The following is a 26,061-nucleotide window of genomic DNA, read 5'->3' on the forward strand; positions in this document are numbered from 1 at the left end:
AGAGTTTAAAACTATTTTGAAATAGCTTTATTATCAACTAACTATGAAAATAAAAGTATTTGATTTTTAATAATAAACAATTTATCAGAATATAAAACCTTATTATTTCTTGCTAAGTTACTGCATTTAAAATCATAACTTTTATAATTATAAATCATAATTGAGTTGTAGCATAAAAAATATTATTTAAATTTCAAATTGACCGTTTCAGTAGTTTTGAAGTCATAAAAGTAATAAAATTGTATCTCAACTTTTTTTCAATGGATTGAATTGAAAATAAAATTATGAAACATAAAGGTCTGCAAAACTGTTTATATAGATTTTCAGAAATGTTTTTTGTATAATGTGTAAAGTATTTTGTAAAACCTGGAATCCTGAAAAAAGCTGGAATTTTAGAAACTTTGAAAAAAAACTGGAATTCCAAAAAAAAGTCACTAAAACTTGAAAGAAATTTTACTTTTAAAATATTTAAATTTGATTATTTACAAATATAATTGTTAAAAAAACGCATTTAAAGTAGCTATACAGTATAATTTCAATGTTTTTATGCTATTTAAGACAGTTTATTATCTCAAATTTAATTTTTTACTCAAAGTAAAACAAAAAATTGTTCTTCAAAAAATACCTGGAAGTAATTAGCAAGCCTCAAAAGAATTTTTAAAATGCGTTTTGCAACCCTGTAAACAAACTAAGTTTTAATATTTACAAGTAGCAAGTACTGGCATTTATATCAGGGAAACTCTGTTATAAGTTTAACACAGAGAAATGTGTGTCAGTTTTTAATAAACTAACTACTTTATAAACTGTTGTTGTTTTGTTCACATCTCCATTGAAAAAAATTGTTAACAGTTAGTATAGTTTGAACATAATATGTGTTTTTTTTTACATGAGTTTTACCTGAGTGTTAACATAATTTTAGATTAACACAAGTAAAAATGAACAAAATAACAAATTACCTAAAAAACACATCTGCTCATAGTAGTAGTGAAAACATTGATGAGTTATTCCAAATAAAAGGAGTTTCTAAAGTATTAGATCAAGAACAGTTTGAAAAAAGTAAGTTGTAACTTATTTAAGTATAGTTTATTAAGCTATAATGGTTTTATGTTTTACATTTTGTAATGAATTCTAGTTGTATAAATTCCCTTTTAAGTAATTTAAATGTTTAAAAACTTATAAAGTTCAATATTTTTTATCTATCATATATCATGCTTATAAAATAGTATACTTTTATTGAATTAGTAACATGTTATATGTTCTAACAAATAGTTTCATTGATTTGTATGTGTTTTTAAAATTACAGTCCTCGTAATTAAAAAGAATTTCTTTTAAACATAAAAAATAATTTACAAAGTTTACAAAAACCACTTGATTAAAAAAAAACTAAAAAAGTTATTATATATTTTACTTTAAAAGTAATATTTTGCAATCATAAATTTTTAAAACAAAGCAACAAAAAGAAGCTGAAGCAAATAAATTTAGCATTACAATTTTATTGTTTATTTGTTTAATTTTGTATATTAAAAAAGCTTGAAAAAACTATTTAGTTCAAGTCTAAATTTTTATTTAAAAGTTTGTAAGCACAGCATGTTTTGTACAATCTAGACAAAAGTCTACATAATAAGTTTTAATTTTTTAAAGTTGTAATTTTTTTATATTAAAAAATGTTCTACTATATATATAAACTTATTATACTATAAAATAATCAACAAAGATTTTACTTTATACTCATTATTGTTGTTAGAAGTGCTTTCAAATGCGTTGTCAGCAAGCAAGTTTTATTAATAGTAATTAAGATAAACACAAAAACCACTAATATCAATTGACATTCCAAAAGGACAATTTGAAAATTTTATATACTAGTATTTTATTATTGCTTACTTTGAAAAATATATACAAAGTACCTAATTGTATAGTTCAAGGTCATAGGGGGTCTACCTAGACTCTTACAAGTTTATCTTATTTTATATAGTTTGATCTGAGTTATCAGACATTTTCAACCTTTTTTAGTGATTTTTAAAATTTGTGAGAAAATTGACCCTAAAAAATTAGGGGTCCATTTGCTTTTATCGGAAACATTTTACAAAATTTACAATTTATCAGAGGTTAAATAAGATTATTTAATTCTGTAAAAAGTGGCTTGTAGTTTGTATTTAAAGCTTTCATAAAATAAGTGATGTTATTTTTAGTAAAAATAAAAAATGTTGGACTCCTCTATGCCCTTGATGTTGACATGTATAACTATTTTTTAGTGTATTCAAAACTAGTTTCTTTTAAGACTTTGTAGGATTCTACTGCAGTGTACAACCACACTAAAAACCTTAGTTAAATATAAACTTACTTACACTAAAAGTAATGTTCAATAAAACTTAGGGATACTCTATATAAAACTAGGCATGACAATGTTTGAACATGTTGTGCCAAAAGAACAATTGCAAATACTAACAAATACATAAAGAACATCAAATTTAGAAAATACTTTAAATGTGGTCTAAACTTTTACACAAGAAATAAATCTAACATTAATTATACTTTCAGAATGTTTAAATAAAAATGAGAATTAACTGTTTAAAACTAAAATTATAAAAATATTTATGCGAACATATTGTAAAATAAAAACATTACGCAAAACAATCAAACAATATAAATGTCTATTCTTGAATAACATGTTTACTGCAGCAGGCTATGGCTATAATAGACATTTTGATTGTTTTGTGTAATGTTTTTATTTAACAATGTTTTCTTCTCATAAATATAACTATAATTTTAGTTTCAAGCAATTAATTCTCATTTTAATTTAAACATTCTCAAAGTATAATTACTGTTAGATTTAATTCTGGTGTAAAAGTTTAGACCACATTTAAAGTATTTTCTAAATTTTATGTTCTTTATGTATTTGTTAGTATTTGCAATTGTTCTTTAACACAACATTTTCATTCATTGTCATGCCTAGCTTTATATAGAGTATCGTTATAAGTGTTATCGAATATTACTTTTAAGTTTATCTAAGTGTAAGTAAGTTTACATTTAACTATGGATTTTAGTGTGGTTGTACACAACAGTAGAATCCTACAAAATTATCAGGATTGTGATATTTATTAATTTAAAAAGCTAATTTTTAGTAATATAAAAGCTGTCAAACTGTATTTTAGGTCAAATTCGAAATTATGAGAACAAGAAACTAGAAATATATAGAAAAAAAGTAGAATCAGGAAATGATAGCTACACGTTAGTTTAAAAAGTGTTTTTGTTTATTTATAAAAATATTTCGTTGCTACAAAGTATTTAAACTTAAACACAAATTTTGAACCATGAATTTGTTTATAAAATGTATTACTGTTGATTTTATTGTTCAATTTTTATTTGAATATTTTTTATATTAACAGTTACACAATATTATTTGAACAAGTAAATACAACCAAATGTTGAAAATAAAACATATTTTGATGACAAATTCTTAATTTTTTAATCACTAATGAAACAAAATTTATTTAAGTTTATTATTTTTTAAGCACTCAAGCTTAATTGAAGTCTTATAAAGTTTTAATTATTTTTGTACTTCTTTGTTAAAAATCATCTTTTTTTTATAACTTGCTGTTTATAACACTTTAAATGTTGTTATCTATACTTATAAAATATAGTTTAAATATTTATCTAAGTTAACAAACTGTTAAGCTCTAAATTTTAATTATAAATGCAATAAATAAGGCAGTTTAACATCTATGATTATAATATAAGTATAGATAATCTAGTGAAAACTCAGTTTTATAATTAAAAATTTAAAATGTTGTACTAAATTTTTACATAACGTTTAGCATACTACAAAATTACTTTAAAATATAAAAATATTTAAAAACTGTATCTGAGTTATATTTTGTATAAAAACTGTATGCAGCAACATTTTTTTTTAACTTAAAAAAAGTATTAATGTTTTTTTTAACATCTAAAATGCACCATGTCTTAAACCAACTATGTAAGGAACACAAAAATAAAATTTCTTCTTACGCAGGCTGATCAAAGGCCAGCTGGACCAAGTTAAAAAGCAAATAACGGATTTGCAAACAAAAGTGAAATCGGCACCGACTGTGGTCAACTTTCAAAAATTAGACGGTTTGAAGCACAACAAGGCTGTGTTGATGCGAAAGCTCACAAAAGCTAAGGCCGTTCTGAATGTGGCCAGGGCTGATTTGAAGGGTTGGTATTTAGTTTTAAAAACTACTTAGTTGCTTATAAACGATTAAATTTATATACAATATTAAGTGGATTGTTTTGAAGTGTTTTCAATTAATTTCAGCTTTTCACCTACTTTATACTATTTTAGATTTAAATTAAACTAAATCGCTTATAGAGAGTAAATTTGTATAAAATAATAATTGGATTCTACTGAAGTGTTTTGAATCAATTTCTGCTTTACTTATTTATTTAAAAGTTGATATTTTGTTTTATAAAATTTAAATGCTTATAAGGACTAGATTTATATCTATATTTCTAATTTTTTATTATTTCATTGTTAAACTCTAAACAACTGCAGCTTTTTAACAAAAAAATTTAACGTTTGTATTTTATTTAAAGCTATTAATAAATATTAATAGAAATGCAAATAAACAAAAAAAAAGTTTAGTAAATTTTAGTTGCGCTTCTTTGTCAACAGTATTTTTTTTTTAAGTAAAGTTGGTTTTAAAATTTAATTGAAAGTGTAATAAATTATGACTCTAGTTATTACCAATATGTACTATTAAGATATATTTTTTACAATTCTAAGTCTCAAATATAAACTTACATAACCTTACATGTTAAAATGTCTGTTTTTGCATATAATAAGTTAATTTAATAATAAATAAAATTTACAGCAATACATGGTCACTTAAAAACTTTTAGTCATTAACTTCAGTATATAGCCATCATATAAGTATGTATAAATAAACTACATTTATATAGTAAAACATCACATACCAAACAGCAATACAAGACCACATCAGCACTTCAGAGGCTGGAACTTCAGGAAACACAACGAACAGCAAAGACGATCTCATCAAGAGAGGTCTCGCCAATCCGTTCGAACTAGAAAAGAAGCCGCTTGAAAAGAAACCTGTTAAAAAGTTGACGTTGGCAAATGACAACTTGTTCTTTGCTGCCGAATCTCCAAAAAGTATTAAAAACAAGGAAAAAATAACAAAAAAGAAAAAGTTAGAAAAAGCCCCAGTAGTGAAATCTGAACCCGATGTTGCGAAAGAAGAAAATGAAAATGGGTTGTTTAATGCTGAAGATAGTAATTTTATGCGTGCAAAAAATATAAAAACTTTTCACGAAGCTGATGAATACCAGCCCTCGCCTGATGAAGAGTCTGAATTTTGTTAGTAGTAAATACTTTTACCGTAAAAACTGTTTATATAAGTGTTGAGTATTTCATAAGTTAATCTCAAGTTTTTATTGATGTTTCTCTGCTTAGATTTTATAATTGGAATGTTTTTAATGGTACTTAAGTAAGTTATGTTAAAGTAAAAAAGTTTGCGATTTGTTGTGTACCATAAAAGTTGTTCTTGCCAAATTTTATTTTTTATGGAAGTAGAAAATTCACTTACCTATGCTGAATTTTCATGTGTAACGTGTTCATTTAAATAAAAATTTTAACCTTAATTTTTTTTAAGATTTATTTTCAAAATGTATTTAAAAAAAAACGTAATTATAACTTTAAAACGACATTTTATAAAACAATAACTAAAAGTTTTACACTAACTTTTTTGTTGTTAATTTAATTAAATATTTTTTTGTTTTAATTTTATTTGGTGCTTGGTATATTATTAAAAATACTTTTAAGCACTAATTAATTATTTAGCTTCAGAAGCCTCTGGAATAGATGAAGCAACAGATTTACTTTACAAGAAAAAATCAAAAAAGAAAAAGAAAGGCAAAAAACATAAAAATAAGTTAGTAGTTTTATTTACTTAAGGCCATAAGTAGTCATAGAAATTATCTTCACAAAAATTAGAATTGATTTTTATTTTAAAGTAAAAACTATAAGATACTTACTATGGAATATATAAATTTTAATTAATCTCTTGAGATATAGTCAGTTATGTGAATACTTCTCAAAACAAATGTATGGATTTTTGAAATATGATTTAGAAAATTATATGATGATGGAACTCACAAAGCGTACAAAAAGCGAATTGAGGAATATCTCAAAATGAAAAAAATACAAAGCGTTCAACAAACTGAAAAACATAAAGATGAAATTATTGATAAACAATTGAAAGTTCCTGGCGAAACGTGGAACAAACTTTATAAGTGAGCGGGATTTGTTTGAACATTTTTTGAAATAAGAACAACAAAATACTTGGATTTGAGTATTTGTTTTAGTATTACATCAGTAACAGTTACAAAAAAAAAAGACTAGTTTTGAATTTATGTCAGCTGCAATTTTGTATCCTAGTAAGGTTTTTACGCTGCATATTGCCATTTTACACCTAATAAGTTCAAATCACAATTTTATATGTCAAAAGGCTCGTTCTAAATACTCCCAAACCTGATTGTTTAAAGAACTTCTATTTAAAGTTTTTTTTTTTTCTTTTTTATAATAATTGCTCTTCTCTTTGCACATTTTAAAAGTTGACCTGAAAGGCATCAATGTTTTATGATTTATCAACTCACCATTATTTTGATTTATTATTTATTATACATTTAACTCACCATTTAAACCAGGCATATAAAATATTTCAACCAGGCACCAGCAAACGGGGCTGACGTGGTTGTGGGAACTCCACAAGAGGAAGCAGGGAGGGATACTGGGAGACGAGATGGGGCTGGGCAAGACGGTGCAGATCGTCGCTTTCCTGCGAGCTTTGAAGCACTCTAAGTTACACGATCACAACGAACTGTTCTCGTTAGTTTGATGATTTCGATTAAAAACGTTTTGAATTATTCTGATTGAATATACAAGATTTTTTTCACTAAAAATGTAAATTTATTCTTAATAATTCTTAAACAAAAATTTTATTCTAAAACGGAAAAGTTTAAATTTGTCGATTTTCAGCTGAATTTTGTTTATTTTTAAATACAAAGTGGTTTTAATAAGAAACTTTTAACACTTTTGCTGTTTTGTTTTACTTTTATTACATTAAGAGTATTTTATAATGATGACAAGTTGATACTCGTCTTATTAAAATTTATAAATATTTTTTAAACTCAATATAAACACTATGTCGAACAAAAGTACTACAAAAAAGATAAAAGGGTTTATATTTTTTCAAGCAGAACGTTTAAAAAATCACAGATACGTCGGATTGGGTCCAGTTCTCCTTGTGTGCCCCACAACAATCATGCACTTGTGGGTACAAGCATTTCACCAGTGGTTTCCGACTATCAGGGTGGCTGTCCTGCATTCCAGTGGTACTTACAAGGGGAAAATGGTTGGTTGAATCAAAGTATTATTTTAAGTCTTATCAGCTTTGATGTATATTTTTAAAAATATACACTGTTTGGAAAAAAGAAATGGTCGAATAGTATTTTAATATTTTTTATTTCAATATATTTTCTCTTAATAACAAAATTAGGTTTCAAGCGTTTACGAGACAGCAAGAATAATTGTGCACATCTATGAGTTTGAGTAAAACAAATACATGAAACTAAATTAAGAAAAAAATACTCATAAGTATATTTAAGACATTTTTTTCTGTTCGATTTTTAGCATGACTGTTGTCAAGTTATGTCTAATTCCGGCTACTCAAACATTTTTCCAGGAAAATTTGATATACGCGGTTTCAAAGATAAAATTTTAAATACTAATAGTTTTATATAGTATAACTTAGGAAATAAAACTTATTTTTTAATAATAATCGTTTTAATAAGTTTTGAACTATTTCAGAAAATATTGTTTTTTTTGGAGTTTGAATTGTCATGTAACCTTATTCAAGTTATTTAGGACTTTTTCAACCAGTTATTAAACATTTCAGGAGAACATTTAATTTTTTTATTCACCCATAAGTTTTTGTTGACTAGTTAAATATATTACCTGGAAAAACTGATATTCTAGCAATTTATTAAACAATTCCCTAATAGGAATTTTTAAATAGTCATATATATATATATATATATATATGACTATTTATATATATATGACTGCAAATCAGTACTGTTCCACGAGGGTGAACCATGGTCGAAAAAGCATAACAAGAACAGCTTTGATGTACCAATGGGAAGCTTTCATGGCGCAGAAATTTGCGAACTGGTTGGTCTATATATTTTAGATATATTGAAGAAGGAAAAAATCTTTAGAGATGGTAACTTTGGTATATACCGTGACGATGGTTTAGCAGTGGTGGACATTCTACCGGGACCAGATATGGAGAGAAAAGTCAAACATCTAAGAAAAGTCTTTAAGAACATTGGTTTTGATGTCACTATCGAAGCCAATCTGTTTGTAACAGACTTCTTAGATGTAACTTTAGATCTTCAAAATGAAAGCCATAAGCCGTATAGAAAACCAAATGCGCATACGGTTTATGTGAATAGCAAGTCAAACCACCCAGAGCATGTTTTAAAACACATACCGGTCGCAGTGAATAACCGCCTCCAGAAGATTTCTAGCAGTCAAAGCATTTTTAAGGAAACAACCTAGCAATACCAGGAAGCTATAAGAGAAAGTGGGTACGATCACGAGTTAGCCTATAGCCACAAAAGCGAGAAGGGTAAGAACAAGAAAAGAAGGAGAAGAAATATTTTATATTTCAATGCTCCATTCTGCAAAAGTGTGGCAACACGGGTTGGGAAGCGCTTCCTAGAGATTGTGGACAAAAACTTTACTGAAGACCATCCATATTGTAAAGTTTTTAAGAGGAAGACACTAAAAGTGTCCTATTCCTGCATGCCAAACATGAAACAACTTATAATGGCACACAATCGAAAGATGTTAGACACGCAGGACAAAGAGAGGCGAATGTGTGACTGCAAAAAACAAGAATGCCCGGTAAATGGAAGTTGCCTAATGGAAAATATTATATATAAAGCGACAGTCATAACTGAAAATCAGACTAAGTTTTATGTCGGCTCGACTGGACTATCGTTCAAGAATCGCTACACAAAGCACAAGTACAGCTTCAAACACGAAAAACATAAAAGTACGACAACATTATCGCAATACATTTGGAAACTAAAAAATTACAAGGTCAATTTTAGAATTCAGTGGGAAATATTAACAAGAACGAAAAATAAGTATAATTTAAAAAACGGATGTAAATTGTGCAACGCGGAAAAAATCGAAATTTTAAAAGTTAAAAAATCTGAATCTCTAAACATAAGGAAACGAATTACAAACTGGCTGCATACATTATAGAAAACAATTTATCTAAAAACTCTGTTAATAATTTTGTCAAAAATTAACTATCTATTCTATTATTACGTAATACCTAATTTTGTATAATTTTATTGCTGTACTTACAAGTTTGTTTTTCATTGAATAAAACTTGGCTGAAGACGCGTATTAAACGCAGAAACAGCTGTCCCAAGCAAAAGTTTATTTTGTGTATTTTAGTTCTATATGTATATATATATATATATATATATATATATATATAAAATTTAGTTATTTAACTTAATAAATTAAATTTTTCACACTGAGCCCACCTTGAGGGCTTTATTATTAAAAAGGTTTATTTAAAGATGCAAAACTCAAAGGACTCGAGTTTCGTGACTATTCACTCATCAGCTTCAAAACAAGTTTAAAATCTTGTTTAAAATTTTAAACTTGTTTTGAAGCTGATGAGTGAATAGTCACGAAACTCGAGTCCTTTGAGTTTTGCATCTTTAAATAAACCTTTATATATATATATATATATAGTTTATTGAAATGGCGATTTTTTAAATTCTGGAACATATGTTTCATAAAAACAAAGAAGATTGTCTCTAATCTTCAGCCAGTTCAAATTAAAAATAAAAAGCACTTTGGTAAACAAAGATGCAAAAGTTTACAAAAAAACAAAAACAATATGACGTAAGAATTGAACATTGTACATTACAAATATTCAGTACAAAAATCGATCTACCATCTAACTAATCAAACAACCAAAATTAACGAAAACAACAGTTAATTGACTATAAAATACTTCAAAATTTGTTGTATTTTAAGAGAAGGTTTTTCATATGTCGACAAGACGATATAAATTCGCTCCTCTTATTTAAACAACCTTCCTTTTTTAACGCATACATAACGGCTGTAGATTCTTTTAAGCACAGCCTACAAACAGGGTTGTTACCATCTGCTATTGGCTGTGCTCTTTTTATCACCTCCCAAGTTAATTTAAAATCAATGTTTTTGCGCTTAAGGCCGCAAACATACTTCGAAAGCTCAGTTTCATTTTCGTATACACCACCTTTAAAGGATTTTTTATGGTTGGCATACCGAAATCTGAATTGAGTGGAGCATAGGCCGATGTAGAACTTCTTTTTAAGGTCAGAGTTAACTGTTGCCTTATAAATAATGTTCTCTGACCGGCAATTGCCCCCCTTCAAATTATATTTACAGATTTATTTGATTAAATTACTTTTGTTTAAAATCCTTTGGTTATGTGACTTAATTAATCTCTCCAAATTCGCCATACATGAATAACTGATTCGCATATTATGTTTGTTAAATATCTTTGATAATGGTTTATTTTTTTTGAAACGTTTTTTTAATAAATTTATAAATTCTCTGCCGATGTTTGTTTTAACTGAAGTATAGAATGGGGGATTATACCAAATTTTATTTCACTTTCTTTCACTTTTATTGGTCGTTTTGTTTTTTTGCTCCGTTGTTTCAAAATTAAGTTTATCATTGTAACCGCATTTATATCGTCTTGTCGACATATGAAAAAGCTTCTCTTAAAATACAACAAATTTTGAAGTATTTTATAGTCAATTAACTGTTGTTTTCGTTAATTTTGGTTGTTTGATTAGTTAGATGGTAGATCGATTTTTGTACTGAATATTTGTAATGTACAATGTTCAATTCTTACGTCATATTGTTTTTGTTTTTTTGTAAACTTTTGCATCTTTGTTTACCAAAGTGCTTTTTATTTTAAATTTGAACTGGCTGAAGATTAGAGACAATCTTCTTTGTTTTTATGAAACATATGTTCCAGAATTTTAAAAATTGCCATTTCAATAAATTATTTAAAAGCCCTTCGAGTGGGCTCAGTAGAAGGTGTTTAAGTTTGAACATTAACCTTATTATATATATATATATATTTATATAGAACTAAAATACACAAAATAAACTTTTGCTTGGGACATCTGTGGTATATATATATATATATATATATAAAATAAGGTTAATGTTTAAACTTAAACACTTTCAACTGAGCCCACTTGAAGGGCTTTTAAATAATTTATTGAAATGGCGATTTTAAAAATTCTGGAACATATGTTTCATAAAGCTTTAATTTTTCATAAAGCTTTAATCATCAGCCAGTTAAATTCAAAATAAAAAGCACGGTACTAAAAAAAGATACAAAAATACAAAAGTTATGCAAGAAAACAAAAAACAGTATGACGTAATATTGTACATTACAAATATTCAGTACAAAAATCGATCTACCTTCTAACTAATCAAACAACTAAAATTAACGAAAACAACAGTTAATTGTCTATAAAATGCTTCAAAATTTGTTGTGTTTTAAGAGAAGCTTTTTTATATGTCGACAAGACGATATAAATTCGCTCCTCTTATTTAAACAACCTTCCTTTTTTAACGCATACATAACGGCTGTTGATTCTTTTAAGCACAGCCTACAAACATAAAAAAAGTTCTAAGAATGACTAGATTTTGAGACTCCGAAGATCTGTTCTAAAATTTATTTGAGAGCAGTGAAACGCCGTAGTCGGAATAAAGTTTTAAACAATAACATCTGTGGTATATATTCAGATAAGTTTAGCTTATCAGGACCTCTAGGACTTAACGCCTTTTAGTATTACATCTTATATTTCCAGGAAAACTTTTTCTTGTAATGCATCTTTTAACACAATTTTCAAAGTTTGTATTATAGTTATTATAGATTTAAAAACTAAAGATATAAATAATTGTATTACGAACATGCATACATATATATTGAACTTACATTTAGAAAAAATAGTTTTCCTAATAAGAACTAGTCATATGTTTTACCAGGAAAACCTGATATACGCGGTATCGAAAAGCAACGGGGTAATTGTGACGTCGTATGAGCGGATGCGACGTAGCGATGACGTCATACTGGACACTGCGTGGCACTACGTCATACTTGACGAAGGTCACAAGATCAGGAACCCGGACAGCAGGACCACGGTGGCAGTTAAAAGGGTTTGATTTGATTGTTGGAAATTATTGTTTGTTGTCATTTCTGGTTATTAGAATGAAAGAAAAGTAAAGACTCTCCAGGTTGTACCAACTTGTAAATATAAAAAGTCTGGAATTTCGTAATCCTAAGTAACTATTTATTAAACAGCTTTATATGTTTCGTTTTAATTTTCAGTTTTCTTCTACATTTTAATACTTTTATACTACTAATGCAGAAAACAGTAAACAAGTGTTTATTTCAACCAAATAATAATCCACAGGTCCAAACTCCGCACAGAATAATACTTTCTGCCTCCCCGCTTCAAAACAAGTTGGAGGAGTTGTGGAGTTTGTTCGATTTCGTCTACCCGGGAAAACTGGGCACCAGGGAGGTGTTCATGGAGGAATACTCCACACCCATTGAGATTGGAGGATACACAAGTGCAACTGATGTTGAAGTTTGTTATTTTGTTAGATTTTGATAAAAAATCTATTAAACTATAAATTGTTCACCCAGGTTCAAATAGCACAAAAGTGTTCTTTTTAATTCCGAAAAATCCGTTATACTACTCGTTTTCAACACAATTTTAATACATATATAAACTTCTCACAGGTTCAAATAGCACAGAAATGCGCTCTCTCCTTGCGAGAAACGATCAAACCCCACTTGTTGAGGAGGATGAAGTCGGACGTACAAAAGATGCTGAAACTTCCTCCCAAGAAAGATCATGTGCTAATGTGCGAACTCACTGAAGAACAGGTAAAATATTTTTTTTGATTAATTTATTATATTATTTATTTACTTAAACTTCCTCCCAAGAAAGATCACGTGTTAATGTGCGAACTCACTGAAGAACAGGTAAAATATTTTTTTTTGATTAATTTATTATATTATTTATTTACTTAAACTTCCTCCCAAGAAAGACCACGTGTTAATGTGTGAACTCACTGAAGAACAGGTGAAATATATATATTTTTTTGATTTTTTATTAATTTATTAGATTATTTATTTACTTAAACTTCCTCCCAAGAAAGATCATGTATTAATGAGTGAACTCACTGAAGAAAAGGTTTAAAAAAAAAATTATTTACAAATAAATTTCTGTCAAGAGTTAGAAACTATTATAGATTGATAATAATCAAACTACCTCCAAAGAAAGACCACGTTTTAATGTGCGAACTTACTGAAGAACAGGTTTTTATAACTTTTTTTATGAATACATTGCTTAAATAAAAATTATCCAAAAATCGATCACGTTCTCATGTAAGGTTTGAAAGAAGAGCAAGTTTGATTTATTTATAAAAGTTTAAGATGTTTGTTAAAGGTGAAGAAAATCACAAAACTTAGAATAACTTCTCTACATTTATACTAACGTTTAAAAAAATTTACAAACTAAAATTGACATCAGAAATATTTCATAACAAATGTACTTGTTTTCCCGGATTTCAAGGAAAAAAATTGATTCTTTTGGTAGAAGGCATTATTGTTTTATAAATCAAATTAATGCGCATCTGATATTTTAACATAGGTTGTACTTGTTTAAAAAATTTAAAGTCTGAAAAATAAATTTATTGGCATAAGTCTAAAAAAGGAAAATAAGCACATCAACCAGCAAAGGACTGTAAAGTAATCTTATTTAACTTATTTCAAACAGATAGAAGTCTACCAGCAGATATTAAATTCATCAAGGGTTCACGGAATACTGCATAAATCAAGCGATAGAAATTCTGTAAGTTTAGAAACTTTCTTACTTAAGAAATGTAGACTCAGCAATATTTTTTGTGTCTAATAACTATGTTTTTATAGTTTTTATGAATAACTTTTTTTAAACTTTAAGTATTTAGCTGAATTTTAAAATTATCAACTGAAAAGTTGATATAGGATAAAATTCAGACCAACTTTTAAGCTTTAAAAGTTGAACTGTTATTTTATCAGTTTTATTCAGAATAATCTGCTTAAAACGTTAAAATAATTTTACATATCTACCATAATACTTTTTAAATAAATATTAAAAATTTATCAGGTTCTAGCCACCATAAGGTCGATGGCGGAGGTCTGCAATCATCCTGACATTCACACTCACAAATATAAAATAATAGAACCAGCTACAATATCAGGTAATTCATAAGTAAATATAATATATAAGTATTCGCCCTCACTAGTATAAATTATAGAACCGGCTATAATATCAGGTAAATTATAAGTAAGTATATTATATGAGTATTCACACTCACAACATAATTGAACCACAACATTAATAATATCAGTTAAATTATAGGAAATTATAATATATATGTTTTCTTACAAATATAAAATAATTGAACCAACAACAATAATATTAGGTAAATGGTTAATATATTATAATTTGTTTTTTATTTCAGTTAAATTATAAATATCAAGTACAAAGTAATACAAATAGATAATAATTAATTTGCAGGTACATCAGTAGTGATATATTATATAAAGGATGCATCTAGCACTATATAATTCAAGTAACAATTAATTTAATTTTTGCAGGTACAACATCGGTATTAGATAATAGTTAATTTACAGATACGACATCAACATTAGATAACAATTAATTTGCAGATACAATATCAGTATTAGATAACAATTAATTTACAGATACGACATCAGTATTAGATAATAATTAATTTACAGATACGACATCAACATTAGATAACAATTAATTTGCAGATACGACATCAACATTAGATAACAATTAATTTGCAGATACAACATCAATATTAGATAACAATTAATTTACAGATACGACATCAGTATTAGATAATAATTAATTTACAGATACAACATCAACATTAGATAACAGTTAATTTACAGATACAACATCAGTATTAGATAACAATTAATTTACAGATACGACATCAGTATTAGATAACAATTAATTTGCAGTTTAACATCAGTATTAGATAACAATTAATTTACAGATACAACATCAGTATTAGATAATAATTAATTTACAGATACAACATCAATATTAGATAACAATTAATTTACAGATACAACATCAGTATTAGATAACAATTAATTTACAGATTCAACATCAGTATTAGATAATAATTAATATACAGATACAACATCAGTATTAGATAATAATTAATTTACAGATACGACATCAGTATTAGATAACAATTAATTTACAGATACAACATCAATATTAGATAACAATTAATTTACAGATACAACATCAGTATTAGATAACAATTAATTTGCAGTTTAACATCAGTATTAGATAATAATTAATTTACAGATACAACATCAGTATTAGATAATAATTAATTTACAGATACAACATCAATATTAGATAATGATTGATTTACAGATACAACATCAGTATTAGATAATAATTAATTTACAGATACAACATCACTATTAGATAATAATTAATTTACAGATACGACATCAGTATTAGATAACAATTAATTTACAGATTCAACATCAATATTAGATAATAATTAATTTACAGATACAACATCAGTATTAGATAATAATTAATTTGCAGATACAACATCAGTATTAGATAATAATTAATTTACAGATACAACATCAGTATTAGATAATAATTAATTTACAGATACAACATCAGTATTAGATAATAATTAATTTGCAGATACAACATCAGTATTAGATAATAATTAATTTACAGATACAACATCAATATTAGATAACAATTAATTTACAGATACGACATCAGTATTAGATAATAATAAATTTACAGATACGACATCAGTATTAGATAATAATAAATTTACAGATACAACATCAGTATTAAATAATGATTAATTTGCAGATACAACATCAGTATTAGATAATAATTAATTTGCAGATACAACATCAGTATTAGATAATAATTAATTTACAGATACAACATCAGTAGTGAATAGTGATGATGCTTACGGGTGCTGGAAGAAATCAGGTAAAATGGTAGCTTTGGATCAACTGCTGAAAATTTGGAAGAAAAACGGAAACAGGGTTTTGCTGTTCACCAACAGCAAAAAGGTAATGTTTTAGTTAGAACTGCTCGTTTGTAAATGAAAAATAAGTGATAAAAATATGATTAAATATTTTTTTTTAAACGGAGCATTTGCTAATCACAAAAAGGTGTTTATGAAGTGTTTTTTTAAGCAAGTTATTTTTGTATCGTTTTTTAATAGTCTATGACAACAAATAAATTTAAGTATATTAATGTAGCAGCATAAAAAAAAGTTTTGATGTTAGTCTAACTTAACTCGTTTAGTTTTATATTCAATTTCTTAGGTTTTCAATGCAAAACTTTAAATTTGAACAATCATGGAATTTTTGACAAAAAATTAATTAAAATATTTTTGATGTACTTACTAACCTTGTTTTATATAAGATCACTCTTGAATACTTATATTGTGTTGCTATTTTAACATAAACTTACTTATAAACTTTATATTCTTTACAGCTGTTGTCGATAATGGAGAAGTTTGTCAAGCAAAGAGAGTACAAACATTTAAAAATGTCTGGAGACACGAACATATCGAGCAGAGGGGGCCTTTGCAAGCAGTTCAATGAGGTTAGTTAGTTTTATGTTTAGTTTAATAATTATTTTTTAATTTAGTTAATGATTTGTTGAATTTTAAATTGAAGTGTATAAAAAAACTTTTTTTTTGTTTTACTTAAGTTTTACATTATTTAGGATTCTCCATTCCTTTCATTTATTATTATTTATTCTCAAGCAGTTATGCTTTTTGAACAAATCTTTAGTGTATATCAAATTGATGCGTGAATGATATAACTTGGTTATGTAAAATTTTGAATAGTTTTATCTTAGTTTATTCTATGTATCATTGCAGAAATAACACAAATAAAAGATTAAACTTAGTAGATGTAAGCAAAAACTACTGTTTTTTTTGATACAGTTGCTCTTTTTGTATTTCAATATTGTTTTAAGCCTAATATTTTTTCTAGGATTCGTCAGTGTTTTTGTTCCTTCTAACGACAACTGTAGGCGGTTTGGGAGTCAATTTAACTGGAGCCGACAGGTTAGAACGAAGTTAGATTAAAGAACAATATTCGAGTTCCAATGTTTTATTCAATAATAATTATTGTTATGAATATTTAAGAATACCTGATAAATCAATTTAACATAAATATACCAATAAATATCTGATAATTTGAATAAACAGAGTTGTAATATTTGATCCAAATTGGAATCCATCAACTGATGGCCAAGCCAAGGAAAGATCATGGAGAATCGGACAGGTAGTATTAGTATTATAATAAATAAATTAAGTAGCTTAGTTAATTAATATTAAATGGAGAACTGGACAGGTATTTTTTTGTGTCTGATGAGCTGCCCTACAGTGAATTAATTTAGTTTAATTAATATAGTTAATCAACAAAAATAGTATTTTTAAATTTAATTTGTTAAGTTTATTTGTTTTAAATAATGAATTAACTGGACTAGTGAATTTTTAATTTAATTTGTTGAGTTTATTTATTTCAGGTAATTAAATTAATTGACAACAGGATAAACCGGTTGAAATATTCAGGCTAATTTGCAGTGGAACCATAGAAGAAAAAATGTATCAGAGGTGAGTGATAGTTTCAACAAAAATTATACTATTGAAGAAAGTAAACTTGCATGTTTAACGTAGGGGCAATTTTGATTGAAAACATTTAAAAAAATTATAAACACTTGAAGAAAAGTCTTAACCGTTTTTTGTTTGAATAAAACTCATACTAGTTTAGTTTCATGAGCCTGATTGAATAAATATTAGAAATGAAATATAAAGTGTATTTTTAATTATATAAGATTTAAAAGTTTAAAAAAATTGTTATTGGTAGTTGAAATAAAAACAAAATTTAAAATACTACTGATATTCAAAAGCTAATATTTTTAATTTTACGAGTAATAAATTTAGTTAGTTAAAAAAAAGTATGTTTTTTTTCTAGATACAATTATCTAACCGTTTTTAATAAGTATCAACACAAACTCACTATTGCGGATTTTTAAAACTTGTTATTTAAGTTATCTGTAACTTTAAAACTTATTGCAACTGAGGATATCATTAGAACCATTAATTAAATAAGTGAAACATTGTTTTTGAATAGTTTTGTGAATTAATAAATTTGTAATTTTCCTTTTGAATACAAGTTAAAAACTTTGATTGTTACTCTTGAAAAAAACTTAAGTATATAACTTGTAATAGTCAATGTTGAATATTTATCAATTCAATGCCAAGTATTTGATCGTGTCCTATTTAAAAAAATATTTTTTATTCATGTTACAGATACACCTTCAAGACTACTTTTTATACAAAATCTAAATCTACTTTAACACAATACTTTTATTAACACAAACTATTAAATTACGTCTTGAACTTTTTTTCAAAATATTCTACAGCTCTTCCGTGTGCTAATCAAGAAACCACATGTTTCTATTTCTTTAAACTGAAATCTAAAATACATATAAATTATATAGTACTAAATTCAATATTTTTCTACCTCACAGACAAATCTTCAAGACATTCACGACGAATAGGGTTTTGGAGGATCCTTTCGCCAACCGCATCTTCAAGAAGAACGATCTCATGGAACTGTTCACGCTGAAAGTTGGTTTGTTAAGTTAATTAAATATTTTACTTTTATTAGCGGTTTAATACTTAAAAATGTTTAATGTAATTGTTCACGGTAAAAGTTGGTTTGTTGAGTTAATTAAATATTTCAAATATTCCGTTTTGTGCTTAGAAAATAACAAGTTAAATATCAGTAAACGAAATGCATGCATAAAACTTATTTAATGTAAGAGGCAGTGAAACCAAATTAAGATTTAATTAATTTAAAATAAAAAAGTATTTCTCTTCTAAACGACTAGAATACAATAGTTCTTGAAACCAAGTAATAAAAACAGTGACTGAAAATAAAAACTGCGGTTTATTTACTTGAAAATATTTATCAATAAAAGAAAGTACTTCAGTAAAATAAGTGCGTTTTAATAGTAAAAAAACATGAAATCTAATTGTGTATTCAAAATCAAACAAAATGAAATGCTTTCTAAATATTTAATAAATTTTATCTGTACAAGTTTCTCACAACATTTTTGAGACCACGTAATAAAAATTTGAGTATGAATTAGTACAATACACAAAAGAACTTGTTAAATAAAATGTGTTCAGTGAAAAGCAACTGTTTATAAATTAATTAGAATATCATTTTATAAATGAACAAGTAGAGCACAATAATTATTGACAGCAGTGTATAAGTATTGCCTAGGCATGGTTATAATTTTGTCTTAATCGTTAAATTTGTTATACTTGTTTCAGATTTATCATTCTTGAAATTTATTTGTCATTGAAAAATTACAAACAAGAAATTTATTTACGATATGTGTTCAATAACAACTGAACATTTTATTAAAAATAAAAACGGTGACTAATTTGATTATGTAGGAGTATTGTACTTTGATATAAAATCTCATAATATTATTAAAGTGGTTCTTGAAATAAAACAAAACAGTGACTAAAAGTAAACGTTGACTATCTATTAGGTGGGAGACAGGAATATCGGAGCAGGGAAAAACACCGGAACCGAGACGTCTGCATTGTTCAGCGGAACCGGGTCGGAAGTCGACGTGAGGAAGCTCAAGCGGAAGAGGAAGAAGATTGATCCTCGAGAGGAGGCGGAGGTGCCACTGGAGGGAGGTAAAGAGAAGAACAAGATAAACTCGTCGCTGGAGAAGGTCTTCGAGAGGTTCAGAAGGGAGCGGGGGATCGAAAAGAAGAAGAAAAAGAAAACAATTAGTTTGTTTAATTTTCTATTTTGTAATTTAAAATAAGTTTGTTTAATTTTCTATTTTGTAATTGAAAATAAGTTTGTTTAATTTTCTATTTTGTAATTGAAAATAAGTTTGTTTAATTTTCTATTTTGTAATTGAAAATAAGTTTGTTTAATTTTTTATTTTGTAATTGAAAATAAGTTTGTTTAATTTTTTATTTTGTAATTGAAAATAAGTTTGTTTAATTTTTTATTTTGTAATTGAAAATAAGTTTGTTTAATTTTTTATTTTGTAATTGAAAATAAGTTTCTTTAATTTATTATTTTATAATTGAAAATAAGTTTGTATAATTTTCGGTTAAGTATGAATAAAAGAATTGAAAAGAAGAACAAAAATGAAAATAAGAGTTTATATTTTAGTTTTTTTTGTACTTATATAGGATTGTACGGTGTTGTGGGAGTTTTTGTAATTTTATATATTCTGTAAAAATCATCTTAATTGCCAACTATTTTCTACATTTTTTTAAAGATTTTGAAATACTTTTGAGTTATGAATTACTTTTTCATAAGGTTAGGTAGGCTCTTTGTGAAAGAAGATAGTAACTAAAAAAGCTAAAAAAAATTGAAACCAAAAAGTTATTAAAAATTACCCTCCTGCCATAGTTGTAGAGTAATAATTCTCAAGTTCTTTTAACCTAGAAGTTTATATGAAAACTGAAAACGGTTTTAAGAATTTTCTGGAGTATAAAATATGTTTGTTTTATTAACTTTAAAGCATTTGTTTCATTTTATCTATGCAAGGTAAGTTTTATGAAAAATTGAGGATCTTAAGTTACAAAAATGTAGATCTATTTCGTCTAAGTTTTAAAATTTCCTAAAAACTTAAAAGTTGTGGGTTTTTAGCTCATAGTGTAGATAGTTTTCTTTACTCTATTAAAATTAATTTATCTCTAATACTTTAATTTTTCATATACGAGCCAATGTTCTTTTTTCTTTTTAAATTAATTAACATTTTAGTACTGCTTTCATAATGGCCTTTACTGTTATTACATTTGATAACATTTTTCTAAAAATGTATTCTGTTGGAGTAATGTAGTTATTTTTAACATACACATATTTCTGTCTAACTTTGACTATTTTTAATAGAAAGTCATAATTTAAACCACACTAAAACCAATAGATACCTGGAAATCTTTGTGATTTTGCCGAAACATAAACAAAACAAATTCTTTTATAACATAACACAGTTATTATTACTCTTTTTTAAGAGTAAACACATATGTTAAAAAGCTTCCTTAAGTACATGAAGATGTAATTTATCTTTTTGTAAACTAAATTCTGATTTTTAATAGAAATAGACGGTATAGAAGTTCATAATATTGTGAAGAAGAAAACAAATAAAGAAAAAAACGAAGTAAAAGATTCTGGTTGCGATTATATTTTGTCTAAGCTACACAAAAAAGGTTTTTAATCAAATTAATTATTATATAATTCTTTTTTGTCAAGTTTTAAACAAAAATATGTGAAACACCCTTTAAAATTTTTCAGTTGTAAATTAATTTTAAGCTTGTCAAGTTATTAATATGAAGAATAAATTTTGTTTATTTATTAAAACAACTAATAATTATGTTTTGATAACAGATTTTAACAATTAAATAAAACTATCAGTTTAAATTGTTCTTTGTTTTCTGTATTCAAACAAAAGCATTGTACTGCGAAATGTCAATCATTAGTTGTATAAAAAGATTTTTTTTTGACAGCAAAATGGTATTACTATAACCAAGGAATACAAAAGAAAGTTTTTCACAAAACTTTTTATATAACCGTTATAAATAATTTTATTTTTAATTACGTAAATATAGGCTTTATTAAAAAAAAGCTGGTTACTCAATTTTGTTTTCAATAGTATTGAACTTATTTACTATTAATATTGAAATTTTTGTATCAACATTTTGTTACAAATTCATAATAATGTTTATTATAGTTAATTATTATTACTGTTAACTAAATAATGATAAAATAATAATTTTACAGGATTAGTGAAAACAGTGTTCAACCACGACAAAGTAATAAAAAGTTCGTGTACCGACTACCTAGCTATCGAGAATGAAGCTGACCGAGTTGTCAGGGAGGTCAAAAGAAACGTCGAACTTTCCAGAAAACAATACAAAAACCCGCTCAAGAGAAAAAGAACTAACAATTTCGTGTAAGTTTGCAATTAAATATCGAGTAAATGCAGTATAAAGGTTTGAGCTTACACATCTTGAAATGGAATTTTGGATAAAAAGGGGAAACTTAAGTGAAAGCAACATGATTTACTTTTTATAGATCTTTCTTATGTAAACTAAGCTAATTTTTATTTACGTAGTAAATCTTGTCATTTCGATGCACGTTTTAATTTGATTATAGACTAGCAGTTTATTAAACGCGTTCTAAATACTAATTTTAAAGTCTACTAAATTAGTTTGTTCATAACAATGGGTTATTTTAAATTGAAGTTTTAGAAAGAGTGATGCAATTTCTTAGCGGTTTAAAACTTATGTCCAAGCTCATTGATCCTCATCATTTTATACAATTTATATTTTAAAGGTTTGGAGCGAAAAAATCTAAATTAACACAAGAAACTGAGATGAAAATTAAAGAACAATCACCAAAAGAAGATAATAAAAATATATTCAACGAATCACCTTTTAACAAATTGGGTAGGTTTTGTTATTTTTAATCTATTTCTATTATAATAAAAATACTTTATTTTCAATACTTTATTATTTTTATTGTTGAAGTTGGAATTAGCTGGTCATTCAACCCTTTTTTATAAGTATATATATTTAAAAAAAATAGCAGTTATGTTTAATTATATTAAGTTTTAAAGAAAACTATTTTTTAGTTGTTAGATATTTTTTTAAATTAAGTAATTACAATTTTTTTTCGACATTTTTTGAATCTCAGTTTAAAAGACTTAGTAGGTATTTTTTATTTAAAGATTATTTTCAGTACAATTGTTTTAAAAATTAAATATGTTTATGGGTTGAGGTTGAAACAAAAAAAGAAAAAAATTATTAAAACTTTTGTAGTTAATTTTTCTCGTCATTAGATATAGAAAAATAAAAGCAAATAAGTAAATTTGCAAAAAAAAAAAAAGAACATTTTTCATCAAATCTTTTTCATAATATTATTTTTTATCATCAGCCGGGTCACCAATGACGTCATCATCCGGTTCCGCCTCGCTGCTTTCCAGGATAAAGAAGAGAAACTTGCAAAACAATTGTGACGTCAGCAGTAGCAGCGACTCTGATTCCGATGACGTCACAAATGAAACAGTCGAAAATAAGACGAATCGTTAGAAATTTGTTATTGTTTAAATTAAAAAAAATAATTTTAATTACGTTTATTTAAGGAATCGGAAGCCTTTTTAGTAACCATACTTATAAGAAAAAAATATTTAAAAAAAAGTTGCTAAAAATTATAAGAGCAAGATTTTACTAAAATGTTTTTCATATATTGAAAGCACTATAAGTTTGCTCACAATTGAGTTAAAATCACATTTGTAAATACTTATAATGATTCAACTTAAATTAAGTTTTTTCTGACCCGCGAGCCGTAGTTTGTATGCCATTGGAATGATTTTATATAATTTTTTCTTATACTTTTTGTTGATTTTTTACTTTTTAATTCTTTAAAGGAGAATGTTTAAAAAACTTTTGTCAATACAGTTAAAATGTTATTTTTTTTACAATGATCAATATTTAAAACTACTAAAAGTTGAATAAAATGTTGAGATATCGTCAATTATGAAAGCTTGTGTTACTTTTTAATATAATATTTTATGTGTATTATTGTAATTTCAGTTAGACAAAAGTCTCCAAAGTTTTTTATACTGTTTCAAAGCTTTGAAAAGTTGAGCTAGTATTGTTCTAAAACTCTTTTTTGAATGAAAAATACTTTATTGAAAACATTGTTTCACCAGATTTTTCAAATGAAAAACACGAAGAATTGTGGAACGGAATAGTGAATTACATGAAAAACAAAGCTTATGTAAGTTTTATATCAATAAAACATTTATGTTTTTTATTTTGAAAAACAGTTATTTTTTATTTTTTAAATAACGGTTATGTTTGTGATTTTATTTTAAGTCAAAAATGTGTTTGTTTTTTCAACAAAAATTAAAACTGCTAACAATAATTATAATTGACATAATCTATATTCATAAATAAGAATTAAGTTGTTTAGCTTTATACAAAGACATAGAGCAAAAAAGGCATTTTTTATAAAAAGAGTATCTTAAATATTTATGTGTACAAAGATAAAGCATAATATGCGTAGAAAGTAATTTAGATTTTTTTTTACAAAAACAGTAAGAAATTTTTATTTTAATATGTTTGAAATACAGAACGAGTTTATAAATTTTTAAATAAATATATTTTGTTCAACTTGTAACAGAACAACCAAGCTACAACGGACGAGGTGGTTTGCGAGTTCAAAAACAAATTGCCGTCGGGCCACAACGCCATATTCCTCAACATGCTCAAACAAATTTGCGATAAAAACAAAGTGGAAGGGGTTAACATGTGGAAGCTCAAATACAAATACCTCACCTCGTAATAAATAACTTATAAAATTATTTTGTAGTTATTGGTTGTATGTTAATATGAGAAACATACACATTTTTATCAGTATTTTAGATGTTTAAAACTAAAAACTATACAACTTTATTAAAATAGGCTTTTTTTTTAAACCAAGATATTTTTGAAATTCTGAAGTTAAGTTTTGTATGCTTTTTAGGTTTTATCGTAAAGCGAATAGTGTCTTATGCTAACTAATTTTTTCTAGTTTTACATGGTTATTGTTTTCAGGATGGTACATTTATAGTTATCAAGAATGTAATAAGTATTTTAGCTTTAATAGATAAATGATAAAGCTATTTATAGCCACGAACCATATTTAACACTTTATATGTAATGTCATTTTAACTGTAAATTATTGCACTTTTTTAATGAAAATGTTTGAAGCTTGTATCGCTTAAAAACGTTTGATTAGAACTTTTTGTTTGAGCAATAATTGAATGTAGTTCCTTATTTTCTCGTTTTTTTATTGTCTTCTGGGCCACCTAACATTTGCTACCTCTTCTTTATATTCGTTATTAAATTCTTCAAACAATGATTTGTTTTTATGTTTTTTATTGTAATTACTATTTGTAAAATGATTATCTTTAATAAATGAGGTTTAAAAAAATTAGTAACATCTAACAAGTTTTATCGACTAATGTATACTTTATTAAATCTAAACCCCCTTAATTTTGCTGAAGAGTCATAATTTACGTGTTATTTGTTTTAATGTAAACAAAAATGGTGTGCATACTAGATTGCACCGAAAAACTAACTCTAAGTTTATTCTAAGCTCCATGCTTAATCGACTACTTAGACGGATATTAATGTTTTACACTTGCTAAAATCACTTATCTGTATTATTTTACTAAATTTTACAATAACGTTTTTAATAAATACATTTGAATTTTAGTTATGTAGTATTTTATATAATATTAACCGTATATAAGCTAATTCTCACTAATTTTGGACGGAATCCCACCGTTTATGCTGTGGATTTTATAAAACAAGGAATAAATAGTTACTAATGCTAAAATTATTTAAAAGCAAGTTATATTAACAAAAAAAATTGATATAAGTATTTAATGAAGAAACTAAAAAGTACAAATAAATAAACATGTATATAAGAGTTTTTCCAAATTAATTGCACAAAATCAAAGTATTTTCAAGATGAAGTTATAAAACATTCCTCATAAAGCGTACTGATATTTTTAATTAGTACCTTTAAAAACATTTTTAATATGTTTAATAATAGCATTATAAGCTTGCAATTTTTGTTGTTGCAACATTGTTTTTCTCATTTTACAGCCTTTTATTTTGCTGAATAACATACTATAGCATACATTTTAGAGATTGATAGTAATTTGATTGAAACTTTTTTTTTTTGTAGAGATTATTAAATA

At 26.0% G+C, this 26,061-nt stretch overlaps 1 protein-coding gene across 1 annotated transcript; it reads left to right on the forward strand.

Annotated features, from left to right (window-relative positions):
* The first annotated feature begins 924 nt into the window (after positions 1–924).
* On the forward strand, positions 925–24,706 carry LOC145838239 (DNA excision repair protein ERCC-6-like). The gene is made up of 26 exons (XM_082945801.1): positions 925–1,056; positions 3,153–3,228; positions 4,010–4,194; positions 4,961–5,353; positions 5,837–5,927; positions 6,127–6,288; positions 6,725–6,883; positions 7,274–7,409; positions 12,143–12,313; positions 12,571–12,747; positions 12,903–13,049; positions 13,945–14,019; positions 14,314–14,407; positions 16,174–16,310; positions 16,741–16,851; positions 17,247–17,320; positions 17,465–17,540; positions 17,808–17,872; positions 18,793–18,892; positions 19,828–20,080; positions 21,407–21,517; positions 22,089–22,260; positions 22,644–22,756; positions 23,244–23,393; positions 24,022–24,089; positions 24,495–24,706. The coding sequence occupies exons 1-26, from the start codon at positions 936–938 to the stop codon at positions 24,654–24,656; spliced, it is 3,579 nt and encodes a 1,192-aa protein (XP_082801927.1). The 5' UTR covers positions 925–935; the 3' UTR covers positions 24,657–24,706.
* Positions 24,707–26,061: the final 1,355 nt, after the last annotated feature.

Source organism: Thalia democratica, chromosome 6, assembly GCF_965202585.1.
Source record: "Thalia democratica chromosome 6, ktThaDemo2.hap1.1, whole genome shotgun sequence".
In the NCBI taxonomy this organism is placed as follows: Eukaryota; Metazoa; Chordata; class Thaliacea; order Salpida; family Salpidae; genus Thalia; species Thalia democratica.

Excerpts from the sequence above, each read along its gene's own strand:
- LOC145838239 (XM_082945801.1), top strand. The coding sequence starts at position 936 with ATGAACAAAATAACAAATTACCTAAAAAACACATCTGCTCATAGTAGT. Across the intron at positions 6,884-7,273 it reads GATCACAACGAACTGTTCTC|ATACGTCGGATTGGGTCCAG; the intron begins GTTAGTTTGATG and ends AAAAAATCACAG. Across the intron at positions 12,748-12,902 it reads CAAGTGCAACTGATGTTGAA|GTTCAAATAGCACAGAAATG; the intron begins GTTTGTTATTTT and ends AACTTCTCACAG.